General features: G+C 31.9%; 1 protein-coding gene across 3 annotated transcripts in view; it reads right to left on the bottom strand.

Moving 5' to 3' along the window:
* Positions 1–19,060, bottom strand: part of LOC125060642 (espin) — a 102,318-nt gene that overhangs the window by 70,919 nt on the left and 12,339 nt on the right. Inside the window, exon 1 of one of the 3 annotated variants that reach the window (XM_047665629.1) lies at positions 18,629–18,779. The exons of 1 other annotated variant lie outside the window; for it this stretch is intronic. Coding sequence is in view for 1 of the 2 variants with exons in the window: in XM_047665626.1 (XP_047521582.1) it covers positions 8,064–8,158 (95 nt within the window). In the remaining variant the exon portion in view is untranslated. Of the gene's footprint in view, positions 1–8,063; positions 8,306–18,628; positions 18,780–19,060 lie in introns of those variants that run through there. One more of the 3 variants, XM_047665626.1, reaches the window with a different exon arrangement.

Raw genomic sequence — 19,060 nt, 5'->3', positions numbered from 1 at the left:
CTTTAATGTATAGAAAACTAATTACATTCAATATTTATGTATTTTATTCGCATGTTGCAAATTCCATATAAAAGAACTCAACGCGCTTGAAGCTGTTTTAATGAAACTAATACGATAAAGGATGCCGTAAAAATAATTAGCACATTTAAATATCTAAATAAATTTTGCGGTTAATAATTACAAAATATTAAAGCAAGTTTGTTGGTTAATCGAAGTACAAAGTGTACATTATTACTTTAGATAACTGTAGGAAAGAAATTAAGTTTTTACTACGAAGTTGTATTGTATTTTATCCAAATCTGCATATCAAAACTACCGCAATAAAAACGTTTTAATTACACATAAAAACCGTAAAATATACTTTCTCTAGGGTTTGTTAACATCTAGAATTGATGAAGACTTTCTACTCATATTGCATGCAAATATTAATTACTTAATTATTATCAACACAACGTTACTACGATTCTATGTAATTAAAGTTCTTTATTTATGTTTAGTGTCATAAATGTCATTTTATACACGTATTTGTATAGTCTATGCCAAGACTTGTACAGTGAAGATAACTCACAGACAATAAGAAAGTAATGATTAGTACACAGTACAACTATACCTCCAGTTCAAACAATTTGTATGACTTAATACTTGGCGATTAAAAAGAGTGGCGGAAAGTTTCTTGCCAGTTCTTCTTACCCGCTCTACGCCCTTGACTTGCGAAGTGGTAGTAAATGTAAATTTACAATTATTTTAACTTCTTTCTGACAATTCATAAGTGTACTTTATTTACCTACATGAATAAAGATAATTTGAGTTTGAGTTATCATTAACTAGTGTTTTGTTTTCGCATAGATTTATTTATTAAAAGAGAATATTATATATATAGTATTCATATTTTATAATTTGATTTAATATTGTCTATGACAAGAGTGCCATAGTGAAGATAGCACAGGGACAATAATAAATTATCTATAAAAAACATATTTGAAATTACAACCACTGTACACACACATTGCACACTAGAAGCGAACCGAATGGCAAAAGGGAATTTTTAATTTTTATTGTTTTTGATACGTCTTATTTTATTTTTTCTTTAAGTATTGTTATTTTGTGTGTTTATGTGTGTGTGTTTTCATATGTAATAAATGTTATGTCTATGTCTAAATGAATTATTTAATAGTGTCCTATCCTCGTACAGTTGGAAATGTTTTTATTAAAAGAGAAATATTTTCTTTAATAATATCTATGCCAAGAGTGGCACAGAGACAATAAGAAATTAATGGTCTTTAGTTTTTCGCTGACGTCAAGTTATGTTATGTAATAAATTTACGTTTATATAATATATTGTGTTCTATTTAAAGTTTTAGTTCTTATAAAAATCTATTTACTTCGAATATACATTATGATATGATACTATGAAAAAGTTAGCTTCTTGGTATGTGTCTAAATGACTTTATATATGGCGTCATCCATATAGATCCATATAGACCTCCAGTAAAAAGGTCACCTCGGAGATATGGTACTGTACCATAGTACTATGTAACTTTACTCAGTAAAACTTGTGTCTACATATAGTCTTCTTCTCTGTCGTCACTGTAAGGTACCTGCTGCCCTGATAGTGATATCTCTCCACTTTGATCCGTCTACAGCTTGGTCACACCAATGGGTTGGCGAACTGCCCCCCGACCTTTTGCCTTCCACCTTCCCGAATACCACCAGCTTGTCCAGGTTAACTGGTTCAAGACGGACGAAATTACCAAAGTAAGTAAGAACTCTCCTATAGTCTGATGTTGAGAGTCTCGTACGAACTCTGAGTTGTACGAGACTCTATACACACTACTTGCACTCATATACTATATGTAGACACTAGTTTTACTACGGGCATACATAAATGCATTTCCTTGGTTATAAAAAGGATTTTATTGTTATAATAATTATATGTAAAAAAACGGCACAAATTGTCATACGAAATAGCAGTCAGTGTGTAATCTGAATCATCAAGTTCTATACAATTTTAATTTATTAAGATAAAATCGACCTTATTACACAGTGTTTAAGACTTAATTTTCGAGATGAGACGAAATCTACTCTAAATGATGTTTTTGTGTATATCAATGTCATCAAACTCTGTCGATCTCCAAATCAGGCATTTGATTATGAAATGAAAGGCATTTATTATTCATAAGTGCATTGTGCATGCAATATCGCGTCGATGCTCAACTTTTTATCGCAATTTTCTACTCTAACCAAAGACAAGCGAATTTCCCATAGACAATAAAACATGCCACGCTTCCTATAGACAATTAAAATTATATTCGCCTTAATTTAGTTATTATTTTATACTTTTTGTTTAAATGTGTTTTTTTGTTGTTGCTATGAATGACTATTACACGATTTAGTACTAAATCAAATCTATATAATAGTTTTAGATTGACAGCCATTTTGGTCAAATTTGACAACTACACAGAGTATGCCACTTGGTAAGATCATATTCAACGTGTAATTACAATTCGATTATTCAAACGGCTAACATAGTAACAAATATACAGTACATATTAACATTTTTTTGCAACAACTCGATTATTCAAAAGTTATAAAAAAACTTATTCAGTTTGAACATAATAATATCTAAAATGTCTGCTCAGTAAAATAAATGTATAACGTGACATTTTTTTTTAATTTTTCAAATCGATTTAAAAAAACTACACAAAAAAATTACACGTCTTTATAACCTTCTTCAGTTTATTTGAAATCTGTCAGAAATTTCTTAAGATCCTTTTGAATCCCAACACACTATAAACACTGTTTTAATCTAAAAACTAATTAACCAACAAACTCCCAGCGCAAAACAAAAAAAAAGCACATTCATACGAATAACAAAATTTTACATCAGTCAATGAACCTTAAACACATCCAAATTACGCACTTATCACTTAATCCACAAAATTGTCAAATACGCAAAATTCACGGTAAAGTAATTATACACTTGACCATGTCGAATTACGCGTGATGAGCAACTGAACGGCCACCGGCCTCGCTCTCACCCATTCCTATATAATGAGACTGTTATGAATTTACCAAATGAAAATAGACCAAAACGTCAAAATACTTTTAATTTGTCACGTTTAAAACATATTTTTACTGATATCAAAAGGGACGATCTCTTATACTAAAGTGGAGTAATCTGTCTTTGACATGACAATTGACAATCACAATTTGAAGTCGAAGTTAGCGTCAAAAACATGTTAGATTTTAGAATACGGAAGACTACGTCTTAGGTGGCTCAGTGCTGGCTGTTCGTTTTATCAGAATTAAATTTACAATATTAATATAAAAATATAATAATACCTAAATAGGTGCGATTGATTTAGGAACTAAATATTATCTGTTTTTTTTTATTACTATACCAGATAAACTTCAATTTAATAAGTATAATACACGAAATATAATAGCAATAAAAATGTAATTAATAGCATCTGGGAACCCACTACTATATCTATATTAATTAAATATATACATATATTTCTATCATTCTAATAATATTTATTAATAAATATTATTATTAATATATATAAGAACGGGAATATTCAGAAATTAATCGCCTCACAGTATCTTACTTATAAATTTTCCTAAAAAAGTAAAATTATTTCTAAAGAAAAATAACAGTAAACACCGGAAAATTATGCACTTTAAATATTTTGCAATTCACATTTATTTTTTACCTAACATTCACATATAGACCCTAAGCCTCCCCCCTCACCTTGCTATAAAACGAATAGAACAGACACATTATTGTGTCTGCAATACACTCCAAATGATTGGAAAAGAAATGAAAAAATGCTTTAAATTTTTTACCAAATATCTAACTTTTCACACCATTCCAAACAAGTTTTCCGTGTGTGTATGAAAAGTGAAATTTGTTAGAAGCGATTATGTAAATTTAAATTGCATAATAATGCAACAATTCAGCTCTTAATTTTATTTTGATAATAAATAAAACTCGTAATTAAATTTGAATTAATATAATTATTCAAATTTTATTCTGAAACTCACAGATATTTGATGTATTCATGGCTGTATATGAATGAGGATATATCATGAATTGTATTATGAATATTGCGAAAGTCAAAAAAAGCATAGTACTAAGATAGATTGACCATATCTATTCTACAGCCAACGACTTTGTTTAGGAACTAAACTGTTTTTTGGGATTTGTTGAGCTGCCGATGGAAGTGTTTCCGAACCAATTTGACTTAGGATAAGCAAGAAAATAGCGAGAAGAGACCCTTAAAGGGTCTTGCGAGTCCTCCGGCAATGGCAATGACATCAGATTAGCCTGCTGTCTATATAAAAGAATATATTATTATTATTTTTGTATAGAAAAGTACGAGTATTTAAGCTATATCAAGACGAAATATAGTCACCTATTGATTATTATCAATCTTATTGTGTCAGTATAATTTAAAAAGTAGTAATTTATAATTAATTAATTATTTCTTGCGTAGTTTTGTTTGCATGCAAACAAATCCCTAGTTTTAAAGACCTAATCGGGACGGATAAAGCGGGAAGCTGCTATTTTTACCGTACAACAAAGGCTGATAGTGATGTTGATCGTGATAGTGTTTTGTTTGTAGTACCTAATCTAAGATAAAAAAGTGGCTCTACAGCCGTTGGTCTTGGTCTCAGATGTCTGTATCTGTGGGTAGTAAGTATTATATAGTGGTATAATTTGATTTCTTAATAGGTGATCAACTTTCTGAGCCTGTGACACGCCGTCGACTTTCGGGTCTATGGTTATGGTTTCCTCATGATCTTTCCTTCACCGTACGAGCCAGTGTTAAAGGGCACTAAGCTAAGACTGTTCTTAATTTTATCAATTTAAGATAAAATATATGAATATGAACTTTATTCTCTTCGACAAAACGTCTATTTTATTTTGAGGAGTACTTAATTATAATAATTACACGCGATTGGACACCAGTTTTAATTTTGTAATTTATTCTTTTGAGCTCCTAATGTGAAGCCCTTTTAAACTTATTGAATACATTATGTTTAAATCTATTAATAAATTACTATATATCAGTTATATAAAAGTTATTATTTACATTTGCACGCCCGATAGACATCAAAAACTGATGAACATCGTGTTATGCTTTCTATCACAAGAAAGAATAGAATGCGTAGCATTTTAAATACTTATCAGATTTTATTATTTTGTCATTTACATACATATTATTACGTGGTATCTTCCTGTATGGAGTAGAAACTTGGACTATCTTGGCTCGATAGAGACTTGATAGAGGACAAATCTTCGTTTTTAATTTATTTTATTATTATTTATTACTTAAGATGTCATGTGGAACAATTTGTAATGGTTGCAGCTCCTTACAAACGTTGTGTAACACAAATAACTTGGCAATTTAAAAGAGTGGCGGAGGATTTATTGCCAGTTCTTCTCGTCCGTTCTACGCCCTTGATTTGAGAACTGGCAGTATGTGTAAAATTAGAAGCATTTAATGTATATTTCTTTTTTGACGTTCATAAGTGTAAAGTTACCTATATGAATAAATTATTTTTAACTTTGACTTTGTTTAGGAAAACATCGGCATTAGGCCCAGAAAGTCGACGGCATTTACAGCTGTGTGATCACCTAGTTTTCTATTAGAATACAGGAATCTGAGACCCAGACCTAAAAAGGTGGTACTGGATCTTTTTGTTGATGACTTGCGTGGTCTACGTCACGTATTTAAAGTAAATTTAAACGCACCCGCAACTATTGGTCGATTTTAATTTTAACTCAAATTTGTTTCAAGAATTATCCGCAATCAAGAACCAGTATGACCAGAAAGTGATCCTGGTTTTATATCTAAAGAAATAACTTTCGTCTAAAAATATACGGAAGGCTGATTTTTTGATGAATTGCTTGTTAAATTTGCAATTAAAATTAGAAGTTAACAAAGACTTTTCCGCTCCAAAACTCGTTCATTTAAATTTAATTTGATTATTGGGTAAGATTTCTAAAAACTATGATTACGACATTCACAATCTTTTATCAAACCAAGCAATGATTATGGCATCTCTCGGAAAGTTCTTTTAATTATCATCATCTGGTAAGTTCCGGCCCGTATCTTCCCCTTGAATATCATATTGGCACAATTTTTTGCGACCTCCTTAATTTTTATATATCGGCATTGGCTGATCTATTAAAAACCGTACCAAAAATGTTCGATTTGTTTATATTTTTGGGTTTATTGCCTAAAGAATACCGAACTCATCTGTGAGAATCTTTGGTGGCAAATGAATTTAATATTACTTCATAATATTACGTACATAATATTAAAATCTATAGTTGGCCAGACTTTTACCAATAAAATTAAGGCAAGCTTTTTCCATTAATAATTAAATCAAAGTCAAGTCTACAATTTATTGTATTTCAAAAATGTATTGCATTTTTACATGATCGTGGCTCTGAAATTATTCTTACAGTATTTAATAATTAGTGTTAGGTAATTGCGTTCATTAAAATAGTATATTGATGCAGTCGGGACTCAACATGTAACCATTTCATAATTAAAAAAATGCAACAAAACATTATTTAGTTATAATAACAGATTTTTTTTCAAAATCTTTAAAACATGAATCACCCCAAAAAAATTGGTAGCGCTTGAATCCTTGGTTTTGGTTTCGGTACGTGACAGTCCATTGGTGCACAATTGTGATGCTAAACTCTTGTAGGAGCCAACAAACCTACGGGACGTCCAAAAAGAGCAGTCATCGCAGCACATGGTCACCTATTTTGGCGGATTGCCGGCCTTTGAAAGAGGAGTGTATGTAAACAATTGAAGGTTGTATCTCCCAGGTATCTCTAGTCTGTGGTGTAGTGTCCCCACTGGGAGTCGATTCGCAAAAGAAATTGTCTTGTGAAGCGGAACGTGGAAGACTTCCAGCCAACTAAACCAACATTCTTCATTGCATTCATCATACAAAAAACGCGTCATTATTTTGACAAGACATGTTTTGTCTGATGATTAAAAGTGTGTATGTTAATACACGTCAATCGAACACGTAAAGAATAAAAAAATAGACACGCAACACACAAAACATTATAATTGATTGTCATGATAAAATTTCTGTGAAATTGTGATGCAATTGTAATATGCAATAAATATTTTTGTTCAAATATTCGGCATTGTTTCCAATAAATGTCAACACGGAATTTAGATTCCTAAATACAAGGGCAAAGATTTATTAACAATATTAATTACTTAAAATGTCACATGGGACATGGTGTAATGGTTGCAGCTCCTTACAAACATTTTGTAAAACAAAAAAATGGCGATTAAAAAGAGTTCTTCTCTCCCGTTCTACGCCCTTGATTTGAGAACTGGCAGTAAAAAAATTAGAAGCATTAATATGTATTTCTTTACTGACAAGTGTACATTATGTTACCTTATTTTTAAATAATTAAACATAAAATTTTCAATGGCGCTACAACCTTTTTAGGCCTCAGATTCTGTACCTGTTGCTGTTTGTCAATCTAAAAGGCAAGTAGGTGATCAGCCCCCTGTTCCTGACATACACCGTCGACTTTTTGGGTCTAAGGCAAGCTGGTTTACTCACGATATTTTCCTTTACCGTTCAAGCGAATGTTATATGCGCACATAGACTGAAAGTCATTGGTTCACAGCCCAGGATCGAACCTACGACCTTAGGAATGAGAGTCTATATTAATAAATACGAATTTTAAATTCGTTTCTATATTATGTTCATAATATCAATGTAGATAAGAAATTATTTTTGCGTATATAAAAAGGCGGGAACCTCTCAAGTTTCACTTAGAAATTGTTCCACTCGTCAATAGATGTCACTGCAAACAATGCCGTATATTTTAAAAGGAAAAAGGGGCAACTTTCTATGATAACTTAATTAAATTACTAATATTTGTTTTAGAATTGTAATATTTTTATTGATAGGATTCGAAAAGATCTAGATAGACATCTACTAGACATCACATGTAGAAATCGGTTCCCACGTTATATGCAAATTAAAAAAAATAAAGTCATACTAACATTTGGACACACTGATGATTAAACAAACGTGATTCCTTCCGCCGGAAATTCTCCAGCAGCCATATTAAAAACAATGTCACTATTATATACCACATCACAGAGTCACGACCTTTGCACAAAAAACAGAGTAGGACGAATACAGACTACATTCAAATTTTGAATATCGAATGTCTAAAGCGCGAATCTGAACCACAGATAACAATAACATATACGCGTAGAAAGCAAGAAATATGACGTGCACCTCTTGTTCTTCGATTATAAGCAATGCAATCGTCTTGCGCTAGTATCTCTTAGAAAACAGTGTAGTGGGTGAATAATACTTTTTATTAAGCTCTAGTTTTGATTTGTATGATTATTACCGAGCGCGAAAGCTATAATACTGTTGTACAGTATACATTTGCTATTATTGTCTACATTATAATACACATTAGCCAAATGCCAATCTTTCTTCTTCACAGATAATTTATATTTTGTAACTTTAGATAATTATTGTGTGAGTTAATTTATTAAATATAGGCATATAGAACTAACCTTGCAGTTAGTTTTATATGTTTTATACAATATTTAATTTATATTAAATATTGTATAAAACATATAACGCATAACTGTCTGCCTTATTGGAGAGTTGTATAAAACGGTATTGTATGTATAAAAACGCCTCTACGCTGCGGTGATCTATGGAGGCGCCGAGGCGTGACCGGCCGACGGTATCAAATGATTTTGTCAGAAATATGCCTCGCTCACCTGCCACTTTCATTTGTTGTTCTCGCTTAAATACCGTTTGTAATTTCACTATCTTTTGACTTGGGTTGAATAATAAATTGTTTGTTATATGATGATACTGAGTAGTGTGGGCCTTGTGGCTTCAGCGTGCGACTCTCATACCTGAGGTCGTAGGTTCGATCCCCGGCTGTGCACCGACGGACTTTCTTTCTATGTGCGCTATGCGCTATGTGCTTGAACGGTGAAGGAAAATATCGTGAGGAAACATGCATATCTGTAAAGGTGGTGGATTGTAGTTTATGGTTTATCAGAATGCCAAATCATATAATGACTGCTTCACGACTGATTTCAGAGCGACCGCCGATGCGAAAACCGCTGTGTGAGTTCGAAAAGTGAGTTACAGAATCGCATGGCTGATGTCCTGTGGTGTAACCAATTGATGGAAATAAAAATATCGTAAATAAACTTTGATATTATTAAATATACCTATTATATTATGCACAGAATCATTTTGAGTCAAGTTTGCACAATAAGCGTGGTTTCACGATTTATCAGAAGTTTTACATATTACGCGCCAATTTTGACATTGGCATTTACCAGCTGATAATATATGCGTAAAAATGTTCTCAAATTTTTAACGTCGCTCTGTGAATCAAGTCATATTTAATGTAAACTTTAACAAGGCCAGTCTTTTATATCTTAAATTATTTTTATTAGATTAAATTTTTTTTACATTTGTATGAATACATTTTATTATTTCGTTTTCATTAAGGTTAGGCTATAAATTATTGTTTCTCTCTTAAGCAAAATGAAAGTATTTTAATATTTTAAATTGATCTATATAATCTGTATTAAAAATACAGCGCCGCTAATAAAAATTCAAATTTTTATAATGTTGGTAATATGTATATGTGATTTTCTAATATTTACGAGTTTAGAATAGTCTATATTACTAACAAGCTATTATATCTGGATGATTCATTTATAACGTAGCGCCACCAAGCGTGAGTTGAAACAGTTAACATAATTTCTAGTTAAATTGCGCGCATTTCACTAACAGTAATAACGACTTTTTTACTTACCACGATAGATGGTGCTATATGTGCAACATATATATATATATACGATATTAGTAAAAACTAGTTGATATGAGAACGTACTATTTCGATTTAATATTTATATAGAGGCGTGATTTCTACCGCAATTTTGCAGTAGACAAGTTGGACCTAAAGGTATTGTTAAAACACAACGATACTCCTTTCAACTTTTTCCGTCAAAATCATGTTTAATGTCGAAATGGTTTTATTAATTTAGAATAAAAACACACTCGCCACTCGCCAAAGACCTTTAGATGATAAATTTATCGACTGAATCTAAAGTCTAGGGCAAGAATAAGTCGATAAAGTCGGTGGTCGGTAAAATCGTCAAATCCATAAGATTATAAAAAGTTTATAGTCTACTAAAACGAATCCTTTTTTTTAATTTTTATTTTTATTCTAGGCTTTGTTGCAGAATATATTTAAGTATGTATATAGTCTATATTAATAAAGTTACAAGAGCTCAGTTAAAAAGAAATACACAGAAAATGACCTAAATTTCGAATCAATACACAATACAATAATCGTTATTGACAATTAAGACGACAAAGCGCAATAAAACAAAGGAAATCTCGCCTCCACAGATTGATATTGCCAGATGGTCAGATTAAAAAACTAAACATAAACACGTTTTATATAAAATGTTTGAGTTGTCACCTATCACAGAGAAGAATAACTGTAATCAATAGATTTATCGATATCTTACTATTGTTGTTGCATCTGTCTTATTCATATTTTGTAAATAACTTAATTTCACTAAAATTCCACCAATTCGACTTAGGGTCCTTCAAGAAAAGAGCGTACCAATTCTAATGAAAAATTAAAAGGCCGACAACGCATATGCGATACCTCTGGCCATGTTAGTGTCTATGCGCGGTGGAATTACTTAAAATCAGATAAGCCCCGTGCCCGTTTGCCCCCGTTACATTAAAAAAAAATGCGGTGACATACATAATCTTGTTGAGAATTTTTTTGTAATGAGTAACAGTTTTTCTAGATTTTTTACAGGTTTGTATACATTTTCAGTTTAAATTTATTAATGTGGTAACAAAAATTTTTTACAGTACCGGAAGTGGAAGGGCCTAGATAATAAACATTTAATTATATCTGAAAGTACTTTTTGTGGGAAAAGATTTTTAAAGAATTCTAGAAAAAAAGTTTTTTTTTAAATCTCCAATATTCAGTTTTTATAAAGTCGATTAAGAATAAATATAATTGTAATCAATTAAAAAAAGTAAGTTAGGTATATTTCTTGTTCATTTAATTAATTAACATTATTTTCTTTTACAATAAAATATGAAAAGAATTACATAATTTGATCCTGATAAATCACCATGGAGGAGGCCCGAAATGGTGCTAACAATTTCACGTCATAAACCTTTAACATAGCACTACAAACATAACATATAATAATATAATAGTAATCTGTATGATTATTAGATTATGTTGTTACTTGTTCACTGAGGAAATGGGGCGTTACTTTAGCCTCGCACTGTTAATACAAATCTGTGCCTATTGACCTACAAACACACGTAATACACACTTCTTGCGAGTTTGAGCGATAATTGTGGAAGATCGTTATATATTTTTTTCAAATAAATTTCTAATACTTATTAGGTATTGATCTTTTCTAATATAATATGCCTTTTGCAAAATATATTCTATATCTTTTTTTTTACACGCTTTATATTAGCTTCACCTGTATGTATGTATGTATGTATGTAACCAACTCCTTCGGACTCGATTTTGACCCACTTTAAACGGACAGATTTTATTCAAATTTTGCGCACCTGTCAAAGATCGATGACAATGCAATAATCCGAAAAAAAAAACTAAAAAATAAATAATAGTTAAAAAAAACTAAAAAACACGCTTTTAAAGCACATCAAACGGCGCTCTGTGCCATATTTTTCGTCTATAGAGCAACCCACGCTTTTTCACAATAATACCAGTATTTTTTGTTCATTACCATTTTCAGCCTAAATTAGGAATTATTTTTCACTTTTTAGTTTGATGTGCTCTAAAAGCGTGTTTTTTAGTTTTTTTAAACTATTATTTATTAATTTTAAGTATGTAACAGCTCACTTGCTATAACTTTGCACTACACTATAGAAATAGAATTACACGTTCAATTGTTTAGAAATTTAAATAAAGAGCTATTTTTATGGGATAGGACTGCAAACAGGCCCTTAAAGGGAAGTCATCGCAGTTCATAGACACCTATTTAAGTGGGTTGCCGGCGTTTCAGGGAGGGCTATCCTCTCTTTATAAGCAATTCGAGAAGAAAATTGTAAATACAATATCTGTGTGTTGGATATAATTACATTTATTAACTCTAATTATAATTTTATAATTTAAGTTAAAATGTATGAAAGTACGAAATAAATAAACAATTCACTTCAGAAATTGGAAAGACGCGGTTAGCTAATGATTGATCGATTTTCTCGATTCGATCTCACGCCGTTATTGCTTATTGGGTCCCCGATAAATTACCCTACCATTACATAAATAAGTAGTCTTATATATCCGTCAATCAATACATAACTTTTATTTTAGTACTGTAGAGTATGTGTTCTATACAAATGAAGTATGTGTTCTCTTCAGCCGTGCGATTCTGTTCCGTGAGTTCACCTCGCACTAACAACGCTCCCTTCGTCACTCACGTCATTTTTGGAATCTCATGGTATTCTGTTAAGCAATTTCACATTACGTTTTGACAAGCGAAGGGAGCTTGTAGTTTATTGTTTATCAAAATCCCAAATCGTTATATGACTGCTTCACGACTGATTTGAGCGCGACCGCCGCTGCGAAAACCGCTGTGAGAGTTCGAAAAGACGAAAAGTGAGTTACAGAAGCGCAAGGCAGTACAGCTCATATCTGAGCGTCGTGGACAGCATGGAACCATCTAGAGCGGACAATCAGTTTCCGCCGTGTTCTGTTCAGCACCTCCCTTATGGCTGTGTATAGTTTTGAGTACCATTTAAATTTGCTTTTTGAAGTGAAACTTCTTTAGGCGCATGAGGGTATAATTTTTACAGATACGTCACGAAGATGTGCAGCGATTTTGTCGAAGAAAAGGGAGAGAGCGATTGAGATGAAAATTATGTAAAGAGAATTTATGAAATATTAGTATTTTATATTTTATGCAACATTTATTGCAATCTCAAATGACGATTTTTAAATTAAAATGCCATGTGTTTTTAATATCGAAGAAATAAAAGTTTTTAATGACAATTAAATTCATAACATATCTTCCTTTTTCCCTCTTATTAATTCATAATAAAGTTAAAATACGTTATTGAATTACGAAATGGATCCATTATTAATATCAATAATGATATAATTAACATATTATTTTAATAGTATATTGTTTATATTTTATGAATAAATAAAATTTTGAATACTCAGTATATTTATTTAGTACTGCAAATTAGGAAAACTTTTTATATTTTTTACAGTTTAAATTAAATGTAGCCACGTTATGAAGTTATATTCCGTTAGAGGAAAATTGACTTGATGACCGCAATGGGACATACATTCCTTACGGATTAATGCTGGTCACACTGGCATACTATGTCACTTGGGATTATATAAACTAGCAATACAACGCACAGTCCTTTGACAAGAAATATACATTCCTCCAGACTAAACAAAATCCACAGATTCTTATGAATATTTTATGCATATTGAGTATGTCTGAGAAGCGGACAACATCAATTTTTCATCCCCCCTAAATTTTTATTTTTTAGACCAAACTTTTTGTTTTAATTAAAAGTAAAAATACATACAACCCTTAATTGTCACCCCTCTACGTTCAACCCCTATTTTTTAATATAGTAGTTATTTTTATTGAACTAAAAAAATGTTTTCTAGAAATAATATACATGGCAAAACGCCGTTTGCCGGGTCAGCTAGTCTATATATATAAAAATGAAACCCGTTTTCCATTGTCACGACATAACATGAAAACGGCATGACCGATTTGGCCAATTCTTTTTTTAAAATTATCTTTGAAGTACGAGGATGGTTCTTACGGAGAGAAAAATTAAAAAAATTGAGTGAAAAAGTCTAAAAACAACACTTTTCTATATTCCCATACATAATATTAGTAATAATACTTAAAAGTCAATTTGAACTTTAATACTATATCATAAAGTTCAAGTGTTAGTGGAGGGGTTCCGGGAAGGTAAATTTTTATTTTTTGACATAATGTATTTGTTGTCTTATCAACTTTTTTTTTATCTTAGCTAGACCGGTGTCCCGATTAGCAGAATAAGTATTAAAAAAAAAAAGAATCGACTGTTAGGCGGTACGATGTTCGCCAGGCCAGCTAGTTTTATATAAAAAATTAAGCTACTGTACTGCTGGAGTATGGAAAGAATAAAAATGGTTATAAAACATTAATTGACTGAGCTAAAAACACCGGGCTGGTACGCTCTACTTATCGCAATGACGCCTGTACACACTTTGTTCCAGCAGGGTTATTCTATATTTCAGACGCAATGATTGGCTTGAATCACCAATTCTAATATTAATAACTGAGCTTATCTGTTTTTGTTTCGTTCGCATTTTAAAAAGTGTTTCATTGTTAGAAAGATTATCGCATTTCAATATTGTTTTTATATCTTAATATATATATAAATTACGCGTCACGTTGTTTGTCCGCTATGGACTCTTAAGCTAATTAACCGATTTCAATCAAATTTGCACACCGTGTGCAGTTTGATCTAAGTTAAAAGATAGGATAGCTTACATCTTAATTTAGCCGCAATATTATTTTATTTCAAATTATTTGTTTATTATTTGACATTCACAAATCTAACAGATGGCGCTGTGTTGAAAGTACCAACGTTTCACATAAGCTACAATTTAATGGCATAACCACCAAAAAAGCATGGTTGTCACGATGACTGGAGTTGAATAGTTTACTACTATGTAATATAACAAAAACCTTAGCCTCAGCAACTCTTGGCCGAGTTTATATGTATTCATCATCAGGATATCAAGAGAACTCAAATGGTATACAAATACATAGGTTTTGTAATTGGAAGCTACAAATACCGACGCTGAAACGCTATTAAGTTGTAGTATGATATGATATGTACGATACAAATAATATAAGAATTGACTAATTCATATGACTAATAATGTAAAATGTTAAATTCCTTTACAGACAAATTTGTACGCATTATGTGTCGCAGAATATGCGAACTATTGTACCACCTTACACATTTTTGTACCATATTCTTGCAATAAATTATTATTATTATTATTATGGCCGCATGCATTCCTTTTTAGTTTTTATAAACATTAAACAAACTAGGTATGTCGTGCAGTCCCGCCTGCGTTTAATAGTCCATCCACACCTGAAATGAAAAACCTATAGCCCGTGGTTTTAGAATCAGATTTCTGTCTGTTTCGTGATTTTTCTTCTATTAGTAGGTGATCAGCCTTCATATCAGGCATACAGGTATGTTAACACGAGCGATTGTTATATGCGCACATAGATGACGTTCGAACCTCCGGGATGAGAGTCGCACGCTAAATCCAACACTGCTTTTCTCTTTCCACGCGCCACCACTATGTGGAACCCAGCTACCCACTGAAGTATTTAATAATTCGACTTAGGGACCTTCAAGAAAAGAGCGTACCAATTCTTAAAAGCCATTCTTGGCAATGTATCTATGGGCAGTATCACTTAATTTCAGATGACCCTCCTGCCCGTTTGCCCCCTGTTCTATAAAAAACTGCTCAGATTTGATCAAATAATCGTTCTAGACAGTCCAAAATATAGTTAATTTAAATGAATTGCAAAACTCAAACTAAAACAGTTAAAAAATTATCATACAAATTTTCTTAAAGCTACTTAATCAGTAAAGCGTGGAAAGTGGTTTTGCATAAAACCGGTAACAGTCTCTCATTTATAGAAGTCGGAATAAGAGATGTTTTGCTACAAATAATTAAATTCATTTGATTAGTAGAATATTATAAGTTATTTTTGTTCCTGAATAAAGATTTCTTAAAAATTCAGTGGCGCTACAACCTTTTTTTTAGGTCTGGGCCTTAGATTTCTGTATCCGTTTCATGATCATATGTAAATATAATAGCCAAGTAGGTAATCAGCCTCCTGTGCCTGACGCATGCCGTCGACTTTTTAATGTCTAAGGCAAGCCGGTTTCCTCACGATTTTCCTTCTCCGTTCGAGCGAATATTAAATGCGCAAATAGAAAGAAAGTCCTTTGGTGCAAAGCCGGGGATCAAACCTACGACCTCAAGGATGAGAGTCGCACGCTGAAACGACTAGGCCAACACAGCTCTTAATCTACATAATAACCTAAATAATAAAAAAATAAAACGGCGTTTACTCACTGTATCATTAGATTAGTTTTATTTCTTAATTGATACTTACGTTAATCTATTATACCCCTCCCCTTTCATTAGGCAGCCTCGACACGATTGCTAAGCATTTGATTTATTTAAATTAAACTAATCCGGTAATGTATTATTTAAATATATGTTTTTTATAAATAATAATTGATCAAGACTTTATCGATTAATATCTCAATATATTTATTGTATATATTTACTATTATTTATTACTATGAAAAGTATTTATATTTTTTCCTCTCTAGGTTACCTGGTAGCCTGAGCATTGCCTCCCTAATCATTGACCTGGTTATGTATATACTAATCCAACGAAGCTTATAAACTACGAGTAATTTGCACATATGTCGTAAATTTAATTTCCCAACATCCTTTGAAGAAATTAAGTATTCGCGAAAATCTTAAGAATGTTTATCTATCCGGCATTGCATAGTGCACCATCTTAGTGATTCATACATTTTTGACTAATCTGAGCTTACTAAAGTAAAAGCCATAGGTATAAATTCCTTAAAAGGGCCTTTAATATAAAATAAAGCATTGAAAACAGTTTGATTGTAATGATATGGTATGATAAAATTTGTTAAATTTACATAGACACGAACACGCCCAAATAAAATAACTCCAGTTCCCTCCAATAAAAAAATCACAGATTATATTTTCGTTCATAGAGTTCGCCCTCTAGTCTTAACTCCGGCTATTGAATGCGTGCGCAGAATGTAAAATCCCTTTATAAGAGTAAATCCCTAAAAGAGCATTTAATAAAAATTAGGCATTGAAAGAAATGTCATTGTGTTGATAACATATGATAAACATTGTCAGATTAACACGCCTGAATAAAACAAGTCACGTTCCCTCCAATAAAAATCACAGATTATATTTAGATTTTCGTTCATAGAGTTCGGACTCTGTGGAGATTGTACGGAAAAACTTGTCAATATAATTATCCCAGTCCAGTTCCTACATACGTGATGTAACTTATTGAAATCTATCATTATGAATGCTTACGTTAATATTGCACGTTACTTCGTAATCGATTATCTAAGATTAACCAACGTAAATTGCCAACGTTTCTACGGGGATTCGCATCTCCTTCTAGGTTCCAGAATTTGTTAGCAATTAAAACCTTTATCAACGATAAGTAAATATTTCATAATCGAACAAAAAATTCTCTCAATAATTTCTTTTGTAAATTTAATTACAGTCAAAACCGTTTATAACGACATCGTTTACAACGACCTATCGGTTATTACAACCAGATTGTATGGTCCCGTCCGAATCCCTAGTAAACTATTCAGTAAACAAACCGCTTATAACAACATCGGATACAGCGACATATCGCTTACAACGACGAAATTTTATCGATATTCATCGGCTATAACGACCAACCGCTTCTTGTCTCAGCAAAACAAAACAATACAAACGATTTTAAATCTTATTTAAAGGCATTGAATGAATATTTAGGCATATTATTACCTACGCACTTTCTCCCAACGAACAGTTTCAGCCAACAACGATTTTCGAGGCTCTTAACGCTGTAACAATTTTGCAAAAATTTGTTGCCTTTAACGAACAGTTTGATACTGGTGATACTCATACCTTGAGGAGTATGAAACGTAAAATGCTTATAACGACTATCGGATATAACGTCGGCAACTATACGGTCCCTTCAATGTCGTTATAACCGGTTTTGACTGTAGTTGTATTTTTCTTTTCTTTTCCATAGGCAAGTAGGCGATCAGCTATATGTGCTTGACACACGCCGTCTACTTTTTGGGTCTACGGCAAGCCAAATTCCGCAGGATGATTTTCTTTATCATCTATCTCTAACAAAAATCTTAAGCATATGTTGTTGTAGGTATATAATATATATTTCGTGAACCATTTAAATAGTAACGATTACCATGTAAGTAATTAATTTTAATATTATTTTCAGACATAACATTACTGAATAAGCTGAGGTCTGCATTACGGTACGATAAACGAACGAATAACACTTGAATTCGGGAACAACAACCACCAACCACCGGTAAGATCCATTAACTTACATAGCGGTATAAATAAACCTTAACTCAAGGTGATAAAGACGAGATTCGCAAATAGTCTTGCTAATAATAGTTATTGTTACATGTAATAGTCGAATCTTAAAGCTCTTTGGCGGTACGGACTATGTCTTATTGAACTTTAATACGAGGAAAACGTAAGAGCATTTTTGGTCATAATATTAACGTTGTATATGTTAAATTGTAAATTTAAATCTCTGTTCTCTTTATAGTTAAATAAAATATTTTCACTCTAACGATAGCCTAAATTACGCAGCTTTCTGTAGATTGTAAGAAATAACTTTTAATTTAATTAACTTACCGGTACAATTGCAATCCTTAAAACCACTACACAGACACAGAACACATATCACAAATAAAAAACATGTCCACTAAGTCATAGATAAAAGTAAAACAATAAAATGTCAAATATTTAAATTTCGAATGTGAACGCGCGCGAATATATCGTCTGCCGGCTAGTGAATGCGTGCGCAGATGATATCGCGTGTCGCGTCCGTGTGTTACGGTAATGTTTGGCTTTAGTAACACGGATTTGATCATTTGAAGCTTACATCGCAACCAAAACACAAATTTAAAAAAGAACTATTAACGTAGAATATTTTTTTTAAGTAAATGAAGCAAATAAAGCGCTTACTGAGTCTACCTAAGAATACTTACAAAAACATTGTAAAGTAAATGATATACCATTTCTGCTATTTTCGCTTTTAGAAAAAAGTTTAGTCGTCCCTAGACC

The sequence above is a fragment of the Pieris napi genome, chromosome 22 (assembly GCF_905475465.1).
Source record: "Pieris napi chromosome 22, ilPieNapi1.2, whole genome shotgun sequence".
Taxonomy (NCBI): Eukaryota; Metazoa; Arthropoda; class Insecta; order Lepidoptera; family Pieridae; genus Pieris; species Pieris napi.
Note: the sequence above shows the minus strand (reverse complement) of the source record. Positions and strands in the feature narration are given on the sequence as shown.